The 24,678-nt window shown below is 33.8% G+C and overlaps 3 protein-coding genes across 3 annotated transcripts; 1 reads left to right on the forward strand and 2 right to left on the reverse strand.

The window, feature by feature from the left end:
- The first annotated feature begins 384 nt into the window (after window positions 1-384).
- On the forward strand, window positions 385-1,389 carry LOC103846082. Its single transcript, XM_009123001.2, has one exon. It carries the CDS (start codon window positions 385-387, stop codon window positions 1,387-1,389), a length of 1,005 nt encoding a protein of 334 aa, XP_009121249.2.
- An 8,028-nt stretch (window positions 1,390-9,417) lies between these two features.
- Window positions 9,418-19,173, reverse strand: LOC103844754 (DUF21 domain-containing protein At5g52790). The gene is made up of 13 exons (XM_009121565.3): window positions 12,231-19,173; window positions 12,056-12,132; window positions 11,868-11,951; window positions 11,501-11,614; window positions 11,304-11,390; window positions 11,061-11,200; window positions 10,891-10,978; window positions 10,738-10,811; window positions 10,524-10,654; window positions 10,270-10,433; window positions 10,145-10,191; window positions 9,775-10,051; window positions 9,418-9,627 (listed from the first exon to the last, which is right to left on the reverse strand). The coding sequence occupies exons 1-13, from the start codon at window positions 12,409-12,411 to the stop codon at window positions 9,583-9,585; spliced, it is 1,509 nt and encodes a 502-aa protein (XP_009119813.1). The 5' UTR covers window positions 12,412-19,173; the 3' UTR covers window positions 9,418-9,582.
- A 1,066-nt stretch (window positions 19,174-20,239) lies between these two features.
- LOC103846083 lies at window positions 20,240-22,561 on the reverse strand. The gene has a single exon (XM_009123002.1). The coding sequence runs from the start codon at window positions 22,559-22,561 to the stop codon at window positions 20,240-20,242; it is 2,322 nt and encodes a 773-aa protein (XP_009121250.1).
- Window positions 22,562-24,678: the final 2,117 nt, after the last annotated feature.

Below are 24,678 nucleotides of genomic sequence, written 5' to 3' on the forward strand. Positions count from 1 at the left end.
AGGTTCACAAGAGAAACAATATACAATCACAAGATATGAACTTCTTGGGCCTATAATTAAGAGTTCTCATATTGTCGTTTAAATCACAACTTCTCTACTTCTCATATCAAAAACTTCTCTACTACTCTCATTAAAAGTCACAAATTTTTTTTCATTCCAAATGGCATCTTCTTCCCATTATCATTACCACAAAGATGATGATGCTGAATTCGAATCTATGTTTGAAGATTTTTTAGAAATTCCAGATATTATTCCCGAACCAAAAGAGCGAAAAAACGTATTTTTATTGAGAGAAACCGGGAAGAAGGCCACATAAAGCTTTGGAATGATTATTTTAGCGAGACCCCGACATTCCCGCAACATATATTCCGGAGACGGTTTCGAATGAACAAGACTTTGTTCTTGCGTATTGTGCATAGACTCTCCCAAGAAGTTGAGTATTTCCAACCAAGAGAAGATGCAGCAATTCGACAATTGGTGTATGGTGGTGGGGCTGATACCGTTGACGAATATGTCCGACTAGGTGAAACAACAGCTAGAATATGTTTGCACCATTTTACCGCCGGAATCATCCAACTTTTTGGCGATGAATACCTAAGACGTCCCACACCGGAGGATCTGCAAAGACTACTATATACTGGAGAACAACGTGGATTCCCAGGGATGGTTGGAAGCATCGATTGTATGCATTGGGAGTGGAATAATTGCCCAGCATCTTGGAAAGGAATGTATTCACGAGGAACCGGAAAACCAACAATTGTGTTGGAGGCGGTAGCTTCATACAACCTCTGGATATGGCACGCTTTTTTTGGAGCTCCACGTACTATGAATGATCTTAACATTCTTGATCGATCACCTGTTTTTGATGACATTATTAACGGAGTAGCGCCACAAGTAAACTTCTATGTAAATGGTAACCCGTACCATTTGGCATATTATCTCACGGATGACATTTATCCGAACTGGGCGACTTTTATTCAGTCTATCCGACTCCCACAGAGTGACAAGCATTCATTATTTGCTAAAACCCAAGAAGCTGTGCGAAAGGATGTGGAGCGTGCCTTTGGAGTGCTGCAAGCTAGGTTTGCGGTCGTAAGAAACCCCTCTAATTTATGGGATAAGGACAAAATTGGGAATATTATGAGAGCATGTATCGTCCTCCATAATATGATTGTTGAGGATGAACGATCATCAGCCACTCAGTATGCGGTCGATGAATTTCAAGAAAGAGAAGAGGTGGATACATTTTCCGTCAATATGGCTTCAAATCTCGGCAATTCGATTGATCACCGAACAAGCTTTCGGAATAGACAAGCCCATCACAATTTAAAAAACGATTTGATTGAAATCATATGGACTAAATTTGGACATCTTCCAAATAACATATAATTTACAAGTTTATATGAATTGAATAAAATGTTTGTTTCCTTTTATTTATTATTTGTTTTTTTTTTGTTTGTAATTTTCATATGTTTTCAATTTTAATGTTAAACTTCTCTTTTATATGTTTTATTTAAATGTTATCCTTTATATCTCATTACACATTAAAACAAAATTATTTACTAAGATACAAGACAAGTTCTACCAATAATCTACAAAATTACAAATGTTCTTACACTTTGTCCCTAACTTAAAAATATTAATAAAATATCCTAAGGACTTATTTTTTGTCTCACCAATAATGTTGCCCTTAGTTAAGCGGTGTCCCTCGTGATATTGCCCCATTTGTATTTAAATTAAATACGATAAATGCTAAGATATGTCATTAGAATCACCGATAATGTTGCCCTAAGGCAGTTATTGCTCTTAAGGCAGTTTTTGCAACTAAAAGCTAACTAAACTCATTCTTGAAGCTAAATAGGTCCCACAGTTTTAATATTAATTTATCTCTTTGCAACTGGAAATAATTTTAATGGTATAAAATTCTCAAGAAAAAATCTAAAAAATAATGGTTTTAATGGCAAAAGAGAATGAAAATAATGGTTTTACATTTCCTCGACGGTGATTAAACTTCTCTTTGCAACTGTCGGAATTTCAACAAAGCCAATGAAGGACACTGTGGCATCACGGCATAGACTATTGGGGAACCAGTGGGTAAATGTTTGGAAAATATTACGCTCTGGGACAGTTTTAAGTTATTTATAACATTCTAGAGCAGTTTCTTCTACTAGCACACTTTATCCTAACAACTTCTTCCTTTCCTAAACTAACTCGCTAACATCTGACTATCATAGTTACTAACTAAATGTAATTTTAGCTGGAAAACATCACAACCGCACATCTAACTCCCTTCTCAGTGGTCCAGATTATTTATGATTTTTATGACAAGACTTATATCTGTCTCATTTCACAACCCTTGGATCTCCTTTATAGTTTATAACATCGACGGTCCAGATCTATAGTATTGGAGAAAGTCAATTTTGCTTATATATTTAATGGTTAAAATACATGAAAAATAAAGTGGATCCCTCTTCAGTTTACACTATAAGGCAGTTTATAAGTTTTTATTACATTCTAAAGCAGTTATTGTTCCTAAGGCAGTTTTTTGCAACTAAAAGCTAACTAAACTCATTCTTGAAACTAAATAGGTCCCACAATTTTAATATTAATTTCTCTCTTTGCAACTGGAAACAATTTTAATGGTAGAAAAATCTCAAGAAAAAATCTAAAAAATAATGGTTTTAATAGCAAAAGAGAATGAAAATAATGGTTTTACATTTCCTCGACGGTGATTAAACTTCTCTTTGCAACTGTCGGAATTTCAACAAAGCCAATGAAGGACACTGTGGCATCACGGCATAGACTATTGGGGAACCAGTGGGTAAATGTTTGGAAAATATTACGCTCTGGGACAGTTTTCAGTTATTTATAACATTCTAGGGCAGTTTGTTCTACTAGCACACTTTATCCTAACAACTTCTTCCTTTCCTAAACTAACTCGCTAACATCTGACTATCATAATTACTAACTAAATGTAATTTTAGCTGGAAAACATCACAACCGCACATCTAACTCCCTTCTCAGTGGTCCAGATTATTTTTTATTTTTATGACAAGACTTATATTGGTCTCATTTCACAACCCTTGGATCTCTTTTATGGTTTATAACATCGACGGTCCAGATCTATAGTATTGGAGAAAGTCAATTTCGCTTATATATTTAATGGTTAAATACATGAAAAATAAAGTGGGTCCCTCTTCCATTCCCCTTCGCCTTCTTCCTCCTAAATACTCAATTTCTTAGAAAACTGAAATCTGCTTCTTAAATTTATTTTTTCAATTTTTTTTACGAAATCATTTTCTCTTTTACACGATCTATCTTTAGAGATATGTGAAGGTGCATCTCCGATGATGGTGTACAACATCCTTGATGTACATGAAACATGATGTACATAAAACATCTCAAGTGTACAACACGCTACATAACAAGAAAACAATCATCCAAAACCAAGTTTCTTTCTTTATAAATTCGTAAATGTCTAATTGAATGTTGCACCATTCTGAAATGTACATGTCAATATTGGTAAACAAACATGTAGATATGTTCATTATTGAGCTACTTTTAATATTTAAAGATGTAATGCATTTCAAAATGTTTTCTACATTTGTAACTTTTTTTGAAATATGTCCACCTTACATAGTTTTGTGTGTACACTATCATCAAAGTGTACACTTTCCATTAGACTGTACATGTATACACGAAATAATTTTCTCTGTTATACGATCTATCTTTGAAGATATGTGAAGGTGCATCTCCAATGGTGGTGTACATCATCTTTGGTGTACACAAACATGATGTACATAAAACATCTCTAAGTGTACAACACGCGATAACAAGAAAATAACCATCCAAAACCAAGTTTCTTTCTTTATAAATTCGTAAATGTCTAATTGAATTTTGCACCATGGTAAAATGTACATGTCAATATTGGTAAACAAACATGTAGATATGTTCAATATTGAGCTACTTTAATATGAAGAATTCATGAGGGTGTATAATATGTAAGAAAGAAAGGCTGAACGCTTTTTTGTACATGTGGATATGTAAACCGATGTACAGCTAGTTTGCACACACCTTTTTGTACATGTGGATATGTAAAACGATGTACATATATATCATTACAACATTGTATATGTGGAAATTTTATATGAGATTTATACTTTTACTAGTCTATAATCTTCTCATCTCCGCATCAACCAAATTAAATTGGATAAATTTGCAAGTTTCAAAATGTGTACAGCCATATTATGTTCACGTGGAGACACAAAATTTACTATCATGTGCAATGATTCACTTGTATAATAGTGTCCATGTGTACACAGATACATAGACACCCACATGTAAGACCAATTTTGTTTTTTGTTTTTGAGAAAGAATAACAAACGATACGACATGTGTGTACACTTTGTGACGTCTACACATGTAGAAACTTGAACAAATTGGAAGTTTAAGTCAAATTGGACATGTTATTTTGTGTACATTTTGTTCCACAACACTTAGTACATTGTCACCTAATTAAATATTCAAAATACCAAACAAATATTTCCCAAAACTTTTAATTGTGCAATCCGGACCTAGTGAATGTTCTGATTTTGCAACATTGGTCCATGCCGTTTTGTTTTATTTTGAAAATTGTGCAATCCGGACCTAGTGAATGTAGATTTTATAAAAAAAAAGAAACATAGAAATTGTATAATCATTTTGCTTCGGTGTCCACAAACCTAGGTTGTACACATGTACATTAAATTCGTATATTGTCCACAATTATGATTTTTTAATGAGTGGCAATTTTGTAATAATTTCATCTTCTTTGTACTAGGGTTTTCTGGGTTTCCTGCAAATATATTTCAGAGCTGCCATTAATTTTTATCTTGCAATATTCATTATATTTTCTGTTTTTTTACCTCCAACACTTACAAATATTGTATAGATTAACCGATTAACACCAAAACTAAGAAAAAAAAAGTTTTAGTTATTGAGTTTTGGAAGATTATATCCAAATCGCCATAGCTCTTATATGCCAAACATTTACCCACTGGTTCCCCAATAGTCTATGCCGTGATGCCACAGTGTCCTTCATTGGCTTTGTTGAAATTCCGACCGTTGCAAAGAGAAGTTTAATCACTGTCGAGGAAATGTAAAACCATTATTTTCATTCTCTTTTGCCATTAAAACCATTATTTATTAGATTTTTTCTGGAGATTTTTCTACCATTAAAATTGTTTCCAGTTGTAGAAGAAGAAATTAATATTAAAACTGTGGTACTTATTTAGTTTCAAGAATGAGCTTAGTTAGCTTCTAGTTGCAAAAAACTGTCTTATGAGCAATAACTGTCTTAGAATGTAATAAAAACTTATAAACTGCCCTATAGTGTAAATCACTCTTAATTTAGGGTCTTAATTTTTATCTACTATTTAAAAGTCTTAGTAGGACCATTTGATTAATTACTTAATATGACATAATGATTATTATTTGTCTAACAAATCTGTTGAGAAAATATAGTTTTAAATTTTATTTTTAGTTATAACAAAATCTGTTGAGAAAATATCTATCTAAATCTTATTAAAGTTTTAAGTATTTTCTTTTTAAATCATGCAATAAGTAATTTCGTAATTAGTAATATAATATGATTATACATTAATATTAATTAAATTTTTATTATAAATTTTATAATACATACTATGTTTTTCATTACATACTATGTTCTTCATTACAAGTATGGGTCTTTGCTACTTTTTATAAATTTTATAATATATTATATAAAATAGAGGTAATATAGAATTAAATAAAAAACTATATAAAATGGGTAAATTAACCTATTTTATTTTAAAATTGCTTTCATTTAAATAAATAAGATAAACTATCATTGCTTTCATTTAAATAAATAAAATAAACTATCATTCACAGTTAAAAAGGGTTAAATTCATAAAGTATGTATATTTTATACAAAAAATATTAGCATATATTGAACTTTTATATCTACGACTATATATTATTTAATTAATTTAAAATTCACAACAATATATTATCTAAAATGATTATATACAAAATATAATAGTCATAACTAACTTTAAGATCGTGCGTTATTTACAAAATAGGATATCAGAAAAAATAATAATTCAAAAGATATTAATGATATCACTATGTTTTTCATTACAAGTATGGCTCATTGCGTGTGTGTTTTTATCATTTGACAATAGTGTTTAAAACAAAGTAAAAAGCATAAAACAAATGATTATATATTAATAATGCTTAATAAAAAAACTAAACAATAAAATTATAAAATTACACAATATATAACACTCAAAAATAAATTATATATTTAAAAATTTTGCAATAATGTTAAATGTATACATTTATAAAATAAAAATATATCCGCACGAACGTGCGGGTCAAATTCTAGTTTAAATTAATTTAAAGGTACAATGGTATTAAAATAATTAAAATCTTAATGAGACAAAAAAAAATTAGAGAAATTTCCTAGGATAGCTTTTTTAAAGTTCTTATCACAAAAATAGCTATTAATGAAGAAAATGACCAAAATAAGTTTTATTAAAGGATAAAAATATATTTTTACCCAATGGCTAACTAATCTAGACTTAGGGTTTAAAGTTAAAGGATATGATTTTGGGGATATGGTTTCAAATTTAAAAAAATAAATATTAAAATTTTCAAAATAAAAAGAGACTATTTAGGTCATTTTCTTTATTAAGATCTATTTTTGTAACAAAAACTTAAAAATAGTTATTTGAGAGAATTGTCCAAAAATTTATATAAAGTTTCAGGAGGACAAATTCAACTTTTAAATGTCTCTTTTACCAATTTTCTCTAAAATTTGTCCAAAGGAAGTAATATTGACGGTACATATTACATCTATAATATTTAAGCAGAATCCCTCGTATGTATTAGCGAGATTATTCACAAATAAAAAAAAATGAAATTTTAAACTACACCAATATATTGTCAAATAAAAATCAGTTGACTTACATGTCGACTTACAACATATACTATACAAATATAATTTCTCGAGTGTTGGCACAAATCAACACAATTAAAAATGAAAGCACAAGTGCTAATAATTATGCAACAAACAAAAGTAAATACATGTTACAAAATTAAAATAACAAGGACATATGATTTACACAAACATATTAAAAAATCAAATATATGAAAATATTCAAACGAAAAATATATCCGCCAAACTCTAGTACAACTTTAAAAACATTCTCTCCCATTAAGAGTGTTTAAATTGAACGATGACATCAAATCCAAACCCTTCTAAATAATGAAGTCAGATCAAATATGAATTGAGAATCCAAACCCCAAACTACCTTCACGTGTTTTTCCCAGCTTCTCAATAATTCACACCAGTAATAAATCAAGAAAGACAAACTCAAACAAACCCAAAGTCATAAAAATATTTGCTTTAGGCCGCTCAATACTTAATAAAAACGGAGACCAGATACAAGAACTTGATAATAGTATTGTTTTTTTTAAGAAAAAATAGTATTGTTGCAACTTGCAACATTTCTCTATGAGAAATATTCACTATTTTTTTTCTCTATTTTCGATTCTCTAAATAGACCCATTATTTATTTGATAATTTGTTCATTTTTTTTTTTTGAATTATACAGAGTTATCCTGGCTCCACATAAGTGATCCAGACTAGTCACGTGTTGCCACGTGTCGGTCCTTTGTTCATTTTCTCTTCTCACAGATCTACTTATTGTTTCATAGATCTTTCTCATAATTTATTTTCTTCATTTTCTGTGTCTCTTTTAAAATCTTTTTTTTCTTTCTTACAAATTTATAGTAAACCTAAAAGAAAAGTAACAAATCAGTGCACAACTTTTAAAACAAGCGATATAGCTCAGTAATTGAGCATTCCATCTAGGGCTGGCACTTCGGTTATTTTATCGGTTTGGTTAGTTCGGTTCTAGTATTTTTTTCAACTGAAATAAACCATAGTTAGTTTAGTTTGGTTCGGTTTGGTTTGTGTTCGGTTCGGTTTATATTCGGTTTGGTTTGTATTCAGTTCGGTTGGGTTTGTTTTTTTGGATCAATTTAATTAGGTTATTCTTAGTTAGGTTCTTCGTAGTTTAATTTTTCTAAGAGAAATTATGTTTTAAAACATAAATTATGTAAACATAAACTATGTGAAGTAAATTCAATTTAAAACGGAAACAAAAACCTTTAAAAAGTCACAAAAAGTATATAAGAATTAAAAAAATGAAAGTTAACTAAAATAAAATAAAACAATATCACTAGTAATGTCTCTTATATCATTATTAAAAATCTTGCAATAAATCATCTTCCATGTGACGCTGTGGAGAAGAAGTTTTTTTTAATAAATTTTTCTTTATATTTTAGGTTTTAGGTTTAGATTTAACATCCACGTTTACATATATAAGATATAAAGATACAGACTTTTCTATTTTTTTGAGTGAAATATTTTAAAAATTACATATTCGGTTAGAAGAATATATGTTGATGAATGAAAAATGAAAAAGTATGTGGTTTGGTATTAGAATTTTAGTATATTGGTGTTACTAATATTTTTAATTTAAATCATTACAAAACACATCGGTTTCTCGGTTCGGTTCGGTATAAAACCGAACCATTCGGATTAGGAAAATCTTCAACCGAATGGTTTGAAATAGACATTGGTTCGGTTGGAATTGGTTTCGGTTCGGTTGGTTCGGTTTGACTTGGTTCGGTTCTGTATTTTTGCCCACCCCTAATTCCATCTAGTTAATTGTGTGTTTGTTTATAAAAAAAATGCTTAACTAAAAATAGTATAAAATGTAAGGGTCATGTTTACATAAATATTATTTGGTTTCTTTTAGAAGATTCCAGTCCAGCCATGAGTAGTTGAACTTGGTCAATATTCATTACCCATCAAAGACCCATAACGAACCAAAGCTAGACCCAAAAACCATATATGACCAGACCAATATTACAAACTGGGTTATTAAGAACTGTCCAATTCCAGACCTTTCTTTATGTAGATCCAGCGCATAATTATCTTTGGCATCCAATATACTTCTCTTCGGACGTAACTTAGTACCTCAAGGTGCCATTAATCAGGAAAATTTCTCGGATTTCTTAGAGTTCAACTTGACTTGTCAAATTTTTCATAAGTTGTGTGGAATCCATAGATCCATAGCTTGTTCGTGATCTGTCTCATCCACTCATATGAACAAAGGGAACCCATCTTAAGAAAAGAACCTTGTTATGTTGTTTTCTTTTGTAAACTAATAGTTTCTTTTCTTAAGTATTCTTTTGTGAATTTGATTAGTTACCTTATTATACATGTATAAGGTGGCATGCATATTTTGTTTTTATCTTTAAGATATTATTTTGTTAGCCAGTAGCCACACGTTTCCTACTATTTATCCTTTTTCAAAAAAAAAATAATACTCAAAAATAAAGACAGTTCATCTTTTCTTCACTTCAATTCACATGCATATAAAAGATTAACCTAAATCTTGAAAAATGATCGACAAGAAAGTCTTTTGACTCTTGTTATTAATATATTTTGCTTCACTTAAATACATTTTTAATCAGATCTACCGTTTCGTTTTACGAACCATTTGATCTTGGTAGCTTCACGTACGTTTTCCCCACCTGCAAGGTAACAACACACAAACAAAGAGCAAAGTCGAAACTTAACTTATGACTTAAGAAAGACATTGCAATGCCTTTTTTCAAAAAAAAAAAGAAAAAGAAAAGACATTGCAAAACGATTTCTTGATATTCAAGTTACGTACGTACCCTACTAGGAGACAAATAGTAATAACGATCATTGCTGTCCGGAGAGAGCACCGAAGGAGGCTGTGACGGTGGAGAAGCACAGAGTGTAGGCCTGAGAAACGGAGACTGACGGTAAGGTGAGTTTATCGGTGACCGGAGCAGCGTAGAGATCCTGATGTTAGGCGACAGTGGACTTGAGCGATACGGCGAGATAGGAGATGTTAGCTCCGAAAGCCACGTGGCAGTTCCCGGCGATTGTGGATTCGAGTTCCCAGATATTGGCATGTTTATTGTTATCCTACGGAGGTAACAAAAGAGATTCCGAGTCTTGTGAAAAATAATGTAACTTGCACTCTATCCATTATGATTCATTAATGATGATCAATCATACCTCTTATGAACTTCGACATACCGGTCTGTTTCATCAAATATTTCTTCCTACAAGGTTCATAATTAAGATGGTTAGCTAAAATAAAATGTTAGTAGTCTAACCATCTATAATGATTAATTACTTACCTGTATGAGTTCCTCCATGACATCTTCTAGAGTTATTATGCCAATGACTTCTTCATCTTCATCAGCAATGCTATCAATGTATCGGATTGGACTCTGATGATTAACCTCACTTGAGTTCATCACAGGAATGCTCAAAACAACATTTCCATCTTTATTATCCGTTCCTGAATTAAGACAAAAATATACTTCTCATCTCAATACTTTATAATATTATTTCAGATTTAATGATCTATCATATATACAAGTCTCTTAACCATTGATGCTCTTGTCATGGACAGGAGTGTTGGTATTGGTACAGTTCTTAGTCCCAACGACAGCAGCCATGTGGCTTCGACCTGTTTGGAAGATGTTGAGGATGTCGTAGAGAGGTAGATTCAAATTGACCCTGCTTGCAGAAAACAATAATTAAACTTTTTGGACCGTTACGTTCCAGCTTAGAAAGCAGTTTTGTTAGAAAAATCAATATACCTAGGCATTCTTCTGATGGGGAGATCTCTGATCGGTGTCTCATCTTCAGGACGGACTTTGATCAAGTTCTTGACCTAATCAAAAACTCATGTCAGAAGGCATAGTGTTTCTCAAGATTACTTAACTGTGTAATAGATTTTGTTGCTTACTCACAAGAATATATCCGATGATAACAGTAGGATCCACCGAGTATACCGGGATTCGGCTATGGCCTTCACTTGCTATTAGTCCCATTGTCTTTCTGTGAACCCCAAATTGGAGGATAAGAATAACAAACTAACTGAAAATGTATTATTTGAGGAAAAACAGAATGAAGAACATACTCGTCGAGCCTGGAGTTGATATCAAGTGAGAATATCTTGGAGACTGATGTCATTGCGTCTTTGGCACTCTTGTGAGACATGTCGAGAGCTCCTGATATGATTGTTGTTTCATCGTGAGTTAGTTCCCCTCCTTTTCCTGCCTAGTTATCAGAAGAAAGGACACCGAGAAAGACATAGGTTTTAGCTTACATATTGACAAAACAATTTTTCAAAGATAAAATCATCTCAAAATTTAAAATAAACCTCGTTTCCATGCGTAAACACAAATGACTTGAGCTCTGCTCGTCTGAAAAGTGTAGAATGTCTTCTTCCAAGCAATAAATCGAGTAGCTAAGAACATTGAAGGAAGAAGTAAAAGTTTGAAGCATTGTTTTTGACTTTAAAAACAATTTCTGCTTCATTCTAATAAAATTCCATTTGTTTTAAGCTGATTGAGTTACCTTGCTGATTGGATAAGCTAGCGGAAAGAAGACTATGACAATAAATCTAACCAAAATCGATAGCTTTGCTCCGATGCTTAGCCCGTATCGAGAGCATACAGCTTGAGGTATAATCTACAACAATCAAAAAAGAACAGTCATGGCCGGTTCTGTCACAACCTGAACGTTAGCGTAGTGCCCAATTTTTTTTAAAAAAATTAATATACATACATAGACTCTTATATTATTTAAAAAAAAAATTATTAAAATTTTAGTAAAATGTTTATGGTCTCCAAAATCTCAAAGCTAGTCCTGAGAACCGTACGAGTTTTTGGGCAACCTTAAAAGAATCAGATCAGCACAGAAAGCTAGTTCAAACTCTACTTACCTCGCCAAATGCAAGTATGAGAGTCACAGATATCAGAACAGAGCCCCAAGCTGGAAGCAGGGAATCGACAAAGACTGGTAGAGCCTTTTAGATTTTAGCAACAGAAACATTGTCATTAAATACTAAATAAAAAGTTAAAAAAAGATAAAGTTAAGTTGTATCTAAAGATATGTGCATAAGCATGATACCTCCATCGCCAAAGCATTGCCTATGAGGAGTGTACACAGCAGAAGATGTTGGTTCTTAACGAGTGGCAGGATCTTTTCTGGCCATTTCGTTGTAATTTTTTAATGGTGTTAGTTTGAAGTGAACTATGAAGTAAAAAAAGTATGAGTATAGGGTCAATGGGTTCATGACACTGACCAGCGTTTCTGCGGTCGTTGGGTTCACCAGCCTTAGCTATGACCTCAAGTTCGACGAGACTAAGGGACATAAGACCAAGGGTCAGTCCTGACATTAAACCTGCGAAAGCAACTAGACCAAAACATGCAGTAAGGTAAAACCAGAACATAGGTTCACAGCAAGGGACATCATTTGCTGCCATTTCAGAAGTTCTTTTAGAGAGTAAAGACTATATGAATGTTGAGAGTGGGGGATAATGAGTTTGGGTATCATAGTAACTTAAATAGTAGCCAGGGATGACAAAGTAATACCAACTGCTACACCATGATTTAAATAGATCCAAGAACCACCATCCAAATATCTATAGTAAAGAAGTATCTTATTTTTGATTAGCCATTACATAAGGTGGATACAATCTCTTTCCTACGTACCTTTGCAACTCAACATAAACAAACAAATTTTCTGTCCACACAATTTTATCTAATTATTGTCAGTTTACCATTCTCCTCTGACCTGATATCACAAAGTCTTATGATGTGATAATTGTCAGTTTACCATTCTCCTCTGACCTGATATCACGTTGTTTACCAAAAAAAAGAGAGGGTGATGTTGGCGAAGACAGCAAGTATACAATTTGGTAGAACAAGGACAGAGCATGGAATGTCACACTCACTTAGTCGCTACTATAAATCAGTTGTGTGGTGCAATTCTTAAACAAAAGGTGTGAGGAGAACAACGTGAAACAACCCGCATCGTCAATTCATAGCAAGTGGAAACGATTCACCAAATAAGACCAAATGTGCACAAAATGATTGATTTCAGGAAAATATATTCTTGTTAATTCAAGGATCTTAAGAAATACTAGTAAAACAAGAGAGCGAGTTCCTACGGAGCAGGTGGAGCAGTATTAAAAAATGGATGATAACAAAACAGTGACCGATTCACTAAAGAAACAAACAAACGATTCAAGGGACGACTACAACATAATAATATCTGTAAGGGTCGGATATAAGAAATGACCTCAAAAATGAGGCTAAATAAGCTATAAAATAGTTCAGACGAATTCTCCCAACAAAAAGTAAGAGAAGCTAATTAAATATTTGTCCTATTCCACCAAGAAATCGAAGACAAGTGCTGCCTAATACAAGTAAGCTAAGCTTATTACCATCAATTTAGTATATAATATGGGGGGAAGAACATCATTATCTTCTTAAGTTTTCTGCTAACAAATCCACTAACAATTAATTGATTCAGTTGTCACTTTTAGTAAAACACATATGGCTTTGATTGGTTGCAGTTGTGACTTTAGTTTTTTGTTTAAGAAATTAAGCATTGGTTTTTTGAGCTGTGGTTTTATTTTTTTGTTTCTATTGTAGGCTTATTTCCAAAGACAGGGAAAGATCACCATTATTGTTTGGACCCACAGTGGATGTATTGAAGGTATTCTACTAGAAAATACGGTGTCCACGAAAGATAAAACATTTTCAATGGCAATTGGTGACAAAGTGTGTAGCAGTCAAAAAGAGTCTGCAAGCGTGAGGGATAACTGGAGATATATGTTGTGCAAGATGCAGAGCTGATGAAGAATCGATAAATCATGTTTTTTTAATGTCTTTCAGCTCTTCAGGTTTGGACTCTCTCAAAAATACCATCAAATCCAGCTATTTTTCCAACAAGGTCTCTCTTTACAAATATGGATCATCTTTTCTGGAAGGTTTTCCCGCAGTTAGATGATCATCAGTTTGCATGGATACTATGGTACATTTGGAAAAGAAAGAATAATAAAGTTTTTTGTAATTTGGACATTGATCAAAGGGATACACTCAAATTGGCAGAAACAGAATCAACACTCTGGGCTGAGGCACATATAGTAAATGAACAGAGAACAATATCACACGTAGAGGTTACGTATTTACCTTCAATTCCAGGAAGATGGTGTTTCACTAATGGTTCCTCGAAAGAGAATGTTATTTTTTCTGGACAGTGTTGGTTCAATACTTTAGAAGGATTTGATGGGTTGATGGGGGCGAGAAATGTTCGGGTTAGTCTCTCTCCTCTTCATGCGGAGATGGAAGCACTACTCTGGGTAATGGAATGCATGAGAAACTTACGTCAATTTCAAGTTACGTTTGCAACGGATTGTTCTCAATTGGTGAATATGGTTTCATAATGAGAAGAATGGCCAGCTTTTGCAAGTTATTTGAAGATATTAAAGTCCTGAAATAAAATTTCCTCCATTCAGAGATAATACATGTACCAAGTACACAAAATTCAACGGCGGATAGCCTAGCACACAGTGTCAGGAAGCAACCGTCTTTCGTCGTTCACATGGATCAATATCTCCCAGTTTGGTTTACAGAGTCTATATGAGTCTGTATAAGTTATGATAAAAAATAGACTTATTTCCAAAGATATTAAAAGCACTGAATATAAATGCCAGATTAGAGCAAACAATTTTTTTTTAATTTTTTAACGGGATAGTTTCATGTTTACTACTTTCATGGTACTATTATAAAAAAATGACTGCTGGCTACATGAAGTATTGGCCATCACATGGTTAACCATGCAAACTAAACTAATGTATATCTTGCCACACGAAGTATATGTTATGCATGACAACATCCCTCAACTTTATGATGTTATGTAGTTAACATCCCGAGTTTAATTTCATTCATCCAAAAACTGATGCGGATGTTAGAGATCGTTTAAATATCTTGTTTCAACAATAAAATATAATCGACCCGACTATAATTTAATTACAATTAGATTTTGACCCACATTTTAAAAGCGTAAGAATATTTTTTAACAAAATCTAATTTACAAAATCAATATTTTAAATATATTTTTATAAGTAGTGTTTTAACATTTTTTATTTTAGTGTATTTAGAAACTTTATAATTGTATTATATTTATTTTTATTAATCTTTTTTGTTATGAACTTTTAATAAGCAATGTTTTAAAATTTGTATTTTTGTGTTTTAACATTTTTATTTTAGTGTATTTTAAGACAATATAATTGTATTATTTTTATATTTATTAATCTGTTTTGTTTTTTTTTTTAATTATATTAATCTTTATGTTATGAACTTTTAATAAAAAAATTGTAATTCTTTTGATTAATTGTGTGGTATATACTTCTTTGATAATTGTTTAATAATGAAACTTATTTTCTGTCAATTTATTAACTTTAAAAATTTATTTGCTTAAAACTTATGTGATGTCAACTTAAACCAAACATAATCTTGCGTATATAATTATAAATTATATACTTTTAAGAATAAAAATAATCAAAGAATAAGAATCTAATGTGAATGTTTTACTAAGTTTAAATGAATGGAATTTTTATTTATGAAAAAATATATAAAATAATTCATTAACTTAATAATTTCATATTAAACAAATAAAATATTAGAGTCAATAAATTGATATCAAAGAAGTTTTATAACGATCTTTTTTATCAAATAAGTATATATCACACAGTTAATCAAACGAATTAGAGAAATTTTATTAAAAGTTCATACCAAAACCGATTAAAAGAATTAAAAACTAAATTAAATAATATCTTATATAATTTTTATATTTAATAAAAATAAAAATGATATAATTATATTCCTAACTATTAACATTACCAAAAACCCTGAAAAACTCATCAATAGTTGTAGATAGAAGAAGACGATATTTCATCGGGTTGACCTCGCTCGGCCCAAAGCCTTCAAATCTAATAGATATTTGGGTCTAATCCGTTTTGATTCAAAAGCATTTTGGGCTGTTTTAAAATTTGATTCAAACATCAAAATCTAAAAAGTTTTCACAATTTTGATAATAAATTGTAGACAAATAAATATAAAATAAACATAGATATCTCACTGTTAATATATTTTAATCAAATCTAATCATTAAAATCAAATTGACCGAATAAAGTCAAATAAAATGTGGGTAATTATATTATCATATAAAATAAAAACTAAAATACTTTAACCTAACTAATGAAATTCATATTAAAATCTGAATCATCACTTTCTAAATCTTTATCACCAAAATATTCGTCACTATAAAATTTTTTAAAAAAAAATTAAAAATTTCAAAGCTTTTTCCATTTTTTTTTCTAAAGCTCAGCCACATCTCCGTTAGTCAAGATCACGAAAACTTTGTTTACAACATTGTGTTCTTTAATTTGAGTAGTGTATTTATGTGAAACTTCAAGCAGCAGGTAGTATATTTGTCTCATAAACTATTTCTCCATGGAGGAGGATTCGGTAAACAAGGACAAAAGATTCACATATTGTCCCAAAAGTATTTCCATTAAAGTTATATATTTTCTTTGCAATTAACTTTTATTAAATATGGAATTTTTCTAACTATATATTTTTAATTTTTGTTAAATAGGAAAAATATAAACATAGAAAAAGTTTATATGATTGGCTGAAATTTTTGTTACTGTTAATTTTGGAAATATTAAATAACTTGTTGTATGAATTTCAGAATGTACATTCTACTTTTAGTGTGGAAAGGAAATTGTGTTTTAACTTTTGAATTATTTCTACCACCAAAGATTGATCTAGGGTTTGTTTAAACAAGTTTTCTACTGATTTTTCATTATTCAACCAATTTAGGAATGGACATTCTACCATGATACCTTATCTATTCTACCAATTGTTGAATGTATTTTCTGCCAATTTAATTATGAAAATACTAAAATTTTGGAAATATTGTTATCATAGCTTTCTTCTCCATTTTTTTTTAGATTTGATGCTAAAGAGATTTTTTTTCTATTAACATTTTTTCTCTTTTTATTATTCTTTTTCTTGTTGTTTTAGTATTCATCTCAGTCAATATACAACATATCTTTGTAATTTGTGCTACATATCTTTAATGATTGCGAAGTCCAAAATGTTGTTGGATATGTGAGGAAGAAGGCATAGTTCTGTTGTGTCTGATATTTAGACCTATTCTTGATAATTATCCTACTATATAAAAGGAGCTAAATCCTAGCTTTTCTAAAGGTGCCACATAGGCAAAATAATCTCCACCTATCAAACTGCCATGTCACTAGCTGACTGGGCTTCGAATTAAAATTGCAATAAAAGATTTGGGATTCGTTATCGCTTACAAAAATCTCGGTTTGTCTACAATTTGCTGGTGGACCAGGTAACGAAAAATTTCGCAGCCCAGCTCATTAACCCAAATCGCCGTCTTCGTAAAACTATTTTCTTCGGACAATTACTTATTTCAACAGTCAAACTATTTTCCTTTGAATTTTCTATTTTTTCAAACAATTTATTATTTCTATTGTTTTCTTTAACAATGTGTGAACTGGCTAAGTTTTCTTTCATCTTAAAATTGTCCGCCCAAGATAACACCCCCCTTATTTCACACACAGTCACTATAAATTTCTAAAAAAACCTAAATTCTACTATCAAACCCACCCAACAAATTTATAACTACCAGTTCCAATTACTCATGCTTCGACCTCATTCAAATAATTATGGGCCGGCCTACTTTAATTTTTAAATAACCATGTCAATAATTTAAAAAAAAAACAAACAAACCATAACTATGTTCACTTCAAAAAAATATGAAATTAATAAAAGATGGGCAATACAAATAATTCTCATTCTTATATGTGCAGAACATGCATCAAAAGATCAAAACAATTGGGGCGACACCTTCGGACTGCATCCAATAATCGTTAGGATCTTTAGGATGTGGCCCATCACAAATCACAAAAATAAAAATGTTTTCCTAAGAACAACTTTCATTTGTCTTGACATCCAGGTTTGTCTTAAAAATACTTACTTTTAATTATTCCAACTACATTTCAAATGATGGCTTTTAACCACTAAACATGAACAAATAATGGAAGGGAGGGTGTCTATTTCTACGTCTGACATAATCTACCAATGCTTCGAGGAAGGAAAAATTTATCACATTAGATATTTTAATCTTCTTCCCAATAACCAACAGTACATGCTTACCGTTCAACCATACATAATTAATATCAATGAGACAACAATTATTACACTGATTCAAGAAAACATTCTACCGATCCCTTCATACATATTTCGGCCCCAACGCTACCACCCGTTGATCAGCTTAGCAAATGCAACCAATTTCCTCCCAGGTAAAAAAAAACAATAACTCTCTCACATACAAATAAATACTAAATTTTTGTCCCTAAAACCAAATTATTCCTACAGATGTTGTTGGCCGCATATGCCTCATCCAAGGAAGTGATTTATATAACCACTACACAGATTCAAAAATCATCATTGGATTGTGTTTAGACATGTACTAACTTTTTATTAAATAACAATTGGTTTACAACTAAACAAAATATAATACAATAATTATTTGTAGATCAAAATTGGTACGTCTAACTTTATGGGACAAGGAAGCGTCTAATTTCAGGGAGTTAAATCACATATATACCAGGAAAAACCAAGTATCATTCCACGGTTACATGAAGGTAATAAACTAAACATAAAGTTTATGTCAAAATAAATGCTTACAAATATTTGACTTTTTCAGGAAAACTATCACTCACAACCACACCTGGATCGCGCTTCTACTTTGACAACGATATTGGTATCATACAACGCTTTCAAAAGAGGAATAAACTGTTATCCTAAGCCTCATAGCAAACGACACCAGCCAACTTTTAAAAAATTTACGTTACCGCTTTCTACGTCAATTAAATAGGTACACTCAAATACTATTTTCTCTTACGAATATTGAATTCCTCAAAACAATTTATTATTCAAACTTACTGTTGTTTTTTTTAAAAAAAAATGATCACTGCTTCCAACGTCTTCGCATTATAAAATAAACAAAACATAACTTACCCTTTCAGAAACTTCAAAACTCCCAATTTTAATTGAACTGGACTTTTATTAAACATGTAATCCGTGCGAAGCGCGGACACCGACCCTAGTTAGAATAATAAATTCCAAATTGATTTGGATGCTGGAAAGGATAGAAATATTTCCAAAAATCCAGGAGATCGTATGACTCCAGAAAATTCTACTGACCAATGATATGCTGTGAAAACTAGCATCAGATTCACATAGGTGATCCGTCTTGAACATGTAGAAATATAAACAAAAACCAAGAAAATGTGAAGTTACGTCCTATTATGTCAATATATACATAACAATTTACAAAAAAATCGAAAGAAAATAGTTACAAGTCTTAGCTGCTGATTCCCCCGTAATGCAATGGAAATCAGAAATATACAACTCCGGAACAATGTTAAATTTAATTTCAAGTTTGATACCAGGTAATAAATAGAAAAACAAAAAATACCCTATTACAAAAAAGTAAGACAAAATTGTAGGTTTGTATGTTTCAAGAAATAGCAAGTTCATATTTTCAAAAAGTTGCAAGTTTTTAAAGATTTTTTTTATATATTTTACTAATTATTTTTAGTTTTATTTAAGTTTAGACATAATTAAGACGTGACATTTAAAATTATAAATAAGGGTGAAATCAGATTATCATTACTTTTAAGTGTTACTAGGACAATGTTTTGCGGAGAAAAAGAAGGTGCATGAGTTTTTGTTCTCTTTTAGCAAATCTTTTAAGTTATGAAACACGTGAATCATATGAAAACTTTCTATTACGTTTCAACGGAACGTTAGATTCAAAAAGTTTTGCTTCTAGCTGCTATTTGTTTTTTATGAACGACAGAATAAAAAGAAAAATATTTGTAAAGAAGAGAAGAGAGGAGAACAATGTCAAAGAAACATAGCATGACTTTTTTTTTCTCTTTTAGCAAATCTTTTAAGTTATGAAACACGTGAATCATATGAAAACTTTCTTTTACGTTTCAACGGAACGTTAGATTCAAAAAGTTTTGCTTCTAGCTGCTATTTTTTTTTTTGATGAACGACAGAATAAAAAGAAAAATATTTGTAAAGAAGAGAAGAGAGGAGAACAATGTCAAAGAAACATAGCGTCAACACCATGGATGGCGTAGATTGACTGTTCTTTTTTTTTTTGAACAACAACAAACTTTATATTAAAAACTTGGTTCAGACCCGAAGAGTGGCCGGTTCAATACAAAGTGCAGATTTAGCTAGCGAGTCAGCCGCAGAGTTCTGCTCTCGCGGAATAAAAGAAAGCAGAAAAAACATAAAACGGGAAAATAGATACTCGATATCCATTAAAACTCCATAGAGCTCCATTGGAAATTTCTTCGAGTTGACTGCTCTAACGAGCACTTGAGAGTCGGAGCGCATCCAGACGTTGGGGAGGTTAGCAGCGTGTGCTGCACGGATTGCTTCCCGTAGGGCCAAGGCCTCTGCGAGGAGTGGTGACGAGACAAAAGGAGAAGCAGAGGAGCCCGACACTTGTGGCGTTGTAGTGGTGCTGCCTAGAATCCATCCCAGGCCTGCCCGCTTAGTGGTTGTAGTCCAAGCTGCGTCAGAGTTACAGAGCGCTGTCTCCGGTGGAAAGGATATAGCTGGTAGGTAGGGAGAAGCTGGTGGTGGAGAGTCGGGTTTCTTTTCCTGAGCCAGCATCCATTCCCTCGCATTACATAAGGCGTTTGTTACAATAGAGATGGCTGGCGATGTTCTGTTCTCGAAGAGAAGCCGGTTCCTAGCAGTCCAGATATTCCAGCATAGCCAAGAGAAGAAGTCAGATGCAATACCCGAAGGGGGAAGACAGACCAGCCTCGATGCTGCGGTGAGGGCGCTGTGAACTGAGGCAGAGCTGATGAAGTCCAGGTTTGGTTTGATGGGGGCTAGTGCCCATACTTGTTGGGCAAAAGGACATTCGAAGATAAGGTGGACTCCTGTTTCGATGCCTCCGCAGTGAGGGCAGTTGGTGTTAGACATCATGCCTCTTGCTTGTAGGTTTGCTCCAAGCGGGAGAGCTCCTTGCGCTAATTTCCAGAGAAACAGCTTGAGTTTTGGCGATGTATCCACTGCCCAGATAGCCTTACTCCAATTAAAGGGGGCCATAAGTAACTGATGAGCTTGTCCTCTGGTGTCTTCTATCAAGGAGTAGTAGCCAGATCGTACACTATAGATACCATCCTTAGATCCATGCCAGCAAAAGATGTCCTCCATATTATGGGCGCTTGGGCGGATCAGATAGATTAGGTGAGCTACCTGCGGGCATGTTGCTTCGATCTTTGTGTGATTCCACTCATTTGAACCTCTAATCATAAGGTCTGCAACAACAAGGTCTCTGTCGATCTCTCTTGGTGGGCCAAGAATCCTCATATCCTCGGAGCTGGATAACCACGAATCAGACCAAACTTTTGTTGAGTTTCCATTGCCTATCACCTTCCTAAGATGTCTAATTAACAGGTCTCTTCCAGCAATGATCCCTCTCCAGCCATGTGACGTGGATGAGGGGCAGGGGACTGTCAAGAAACTCCCTTTGTAGCAGTACTTTCCTAAGAGAGTTCGAGCCAGTAGACAGTCCGGCTTGGTGACTAGACGCCAAGCTAATTTTCCAAGCATAGCTATATTGAAGGCCTGTATATCCCTAAACCCAAGTCCGCAAGAATCTTTTGAAGTCGAAAGAGTGTCCCAAGAGACCCAACATATTTTGCGGGTGGAAGGATCCGCATCCCACCAGAACCGGGTCAAGGCTGATTGTATGCTGTTACATAGTCCCACGGGGAGGAGGAAGCATGACATAGAGTAGGTAGGTGTAGCTGTCAATACCGACTTGAGCATGGTGAGTTTCCCGGCCGCTGATAACCGGCGAGAAGACCAGGAGGCGGCTTTGATCTTGATTCGTTCCACAATGGAGGAGAAAAGGTCACGCTTCTTTCTTGTAAAAAGCTCAGGTAGTCCTAGATATTTGCCTACCCCTCCCTCTTTAGCTATACCAAGGGTTTGTTTAACACTGATTCGTGTTTCCTGTGGTGTTTTCGCTGAAAAGGAGATAGAGGACTTGTCTGTGTTTATGAGCTGACCCGAAGCTAGTTCGTACTGGTGGAGAATAGCATGAAGCGTTGAGGCGTTGCTTGTAGTGGCTTTGATAAAAAACATGGTATCATCCGCAAAGAGGAGATGGGTTAGTCTCGGGCAACGTCTAGCCACCCGAATCCTAGTAAGATCGCCACTGTTCTGAGCCCGGCAGCAGAGACCCGAAAGGACCTCTCCGCAGAGGATGAAAATGTAGGGTGAGAGGGGATCGCCCTGTCGGATGCCTCTATCCGGAACCACCATCTCCCGGGCAGTGTCGTTGATAAGAAAAGAGTACGAGACTGTGGAGATGCATTGCATGATCCAGTTGACCCAGATAGCACTGAAGCCTAACCGTTCGAAGACAGCTTTGATGAAGCTCCACTCGAGTCTATCGTACGCTTTACTCATATCAGTTTTGACCGCCATGAAGCAGTTAATCTGAGCTTCCGATGTCTTGAGTTAGTGGAGGACTTCATGCGTTATCAAGACATTATCGGAAATGGCCCTTCCGGGTAGGAAAGCCGATTGGCTCTCAGAGATAATGTCGCCGAGAATAGGTCGAAGCCGCAGAGAAAGGATTTTTGAGATGACTTTGTAATAGACATTGCATAGTGCAATGGGTCGGAACTCCGCAACTGTCTTCGCTGTATGTGTTTTGGGAATGAGGCGCACATGCGTTGCGTTGATACCCGTCGGCATGATCCCGGTAGCAAAGAAACTGCGAACTTCTGAAACGATCGCAGGACCGACTGCCGGCCAGTTGGACTGGAAAAAGCAGGCCGAGAATCCATCGGGTCCCGGAGCCTTGTCCGGGTGAATGGAGAACAAGGCTCTCTTGATTTCCCCGGCTGTTGGCATAGAGGTCAAGGAAGCATTCATTGCTTCTGAGATGCAGGGATTCAGCGCTTGGGCTACTGTCGCTGTGCCATCAAATCCAGCTGACGTGAATATGTTGCTAAAGTATCGGGCTATCTCTGATGCAATATGGTCTTCCTCGTATAGGGTGTTACCCTCAGAGCTTTCCATAACACTGAGCTTGTTCCGAGCTCTTCTCCCTTTTGAGACCGCATGGAAGAAGCTTGTGTTCCTATCTCCTAAGGTCAACCAAAGAAGCCTACTTCTTTGTCTCCAGAACTCTTCCTCAGCCTTGTAGGCTTCCAGGAGAGCAGTGTTAAGAGTTGAGATAATAGCTTCCTCTACTGTAGGGTCTGCCATAGCCGTATCTAATTTGCTTTTGAGATCCTCAATTGCCTTCCGGCTATTTGTATGATGTGATCTGCACCAGGAAACAATAGCTCTTCGACACTGTGTGAGCTTGTGCGAAACAGAGGCTGATGGCGAAGCTTCCCAAGCGGTCTTGATTAGATCCTTGACTTCTGGTACGTCCTTCAGCCGTCTATCATAACGGAAAATTCTACCAGATTTCCTCATACTTGCGCTGAAGGCACTATGGACTGGCCTATGGTCTGATGCTTCGAACTTCAAGTAGTTGCATCTTCCTTGTGAGAATGCGTCAAACCAGGCGCTATTTACTAGAGTTCTGTCTAGGCGGCTGTGAATGAGGTGGGTGTGGTGCTGTCCTCGCCAGGAGAGGCAGTTGCCCGTATAACGTAGATCGAACAGGTCATTTCGAGCCAGGAAGTTTCTGAAGTTGAAGAAAGAGCTCTCTGCTCTTAGCGGGCCACCTGATTTTTCACTATTCTCTAAGATATCATTGAAGTCTCCGGTCAAATTCCATGGCCCATTTCGGTCCGAGGCCATATCAGATATATTATTCCATACTGTGGCGCGTTTTGAGATATCCGGTTCACCATACACGAAAGTTGCATTGACATTGATTCCTTTAAAGATTGACTGTTCAAGTGTTTCAAGTGTGGTATTTCTCCGCCTAGTGAGGTTTCTTCTTTCTTTCACTCTCTTTATCCACCACTACTGGTATCACATTTTTGTGATTTTTCTCTAACTTGAATCGAAAGCCCATCTATTGTGACTGTGAATTTAATTCTTGGTTATTGCAATTGTTAACTATTATCTAAAATTTGAGATATTTGCAAATGCCAAGTGTGTAGCAATATAAGAAGTTTAAAATGTGTGCAAATGTGCAGCCTCTACAGCGAGAGAAAGGAGCTTGAAACAAAAAAATGTTGAATTCAGAAAATAATATTAGTGACAAAGTTGTCTACATTGAAAGTTGAAAGATATATTAACCAATATATAAAAGAGATGGATCAATCCACTTATGAACATCATCTAATTTAACACTGTAGATTTTTTAGTTGCACAACTTGTTTATGAGACTTATCTCAATCATTATGTAGTGAATCTTTTTCACACAATTGTATGTTTAGAATATGTACAAAATAACATATTGATATGGTTGAAGTACATTGCAATTGGCCATTTGTTGTATATAAGTACAGATGGAGTTTTGTTTTCAAACTTTGGGTTTTTGGTGAATTTGTGTTTGGTACATGTGAAGGGAGATGATGTTTTATGGTCATTGTAACCTTCTCTTTTTTCGGACATATTATTACACTAGAAAT

This window comes from Brassica rapa, chromosome A10 (genome assembly GCF_000309985.2).
Source record: "Brassica rapa cultivar Chiifu-401-42 chromosome A10, CAAS_Brap_v3.01, whole genome shotgun sequence".
Classification (NCBI taxonomy): domain Eukaryota; kingdom Viridiplantae; phylum Streptophyta; class Magnoliopsida; order Brassicales; family Brassicaceae; genus Brassica; species Brassica rapa.

Bases quoted from the DNA above. Each gene is read 5' to 3' on its own strand.
- LOC103844754 (XM_009121565.3), bottom strand. From the start codon at position 12,411: ATGGCAGCAAATGATGTCCCTTGCTGTGAACCTATGTTCTGGTTTTAC. The intron at 10,655-10,737 runs GTATATTGATTT...TTCTGCAAGCAG, and splicing joins CCCATCAGAAGAATGCCTAG to GGTCAATTTGAATCTACCTC. The intron at 10,192-10,269 runs GTAAGTAATTAA...TGAACCTTGTAG, and splicing joins TCATGGAGGAACTCATACAG to GAAGAAATATTTGATGAAAC.
- LOC103846082 (XM_009123001.2), top strand. From the start codon at position 385: ATGAACAAGACTTTGTTCTTGCGTATTGTGCATAGACTCTCCCAAGAA.
- LOC103846083 (XM_009123002.1), bottom strand. From the start codon at position 22,561: ATGGCGGTCAAAACTGATATGAGTAAAGCGTACGATAGACTCGAGTGG.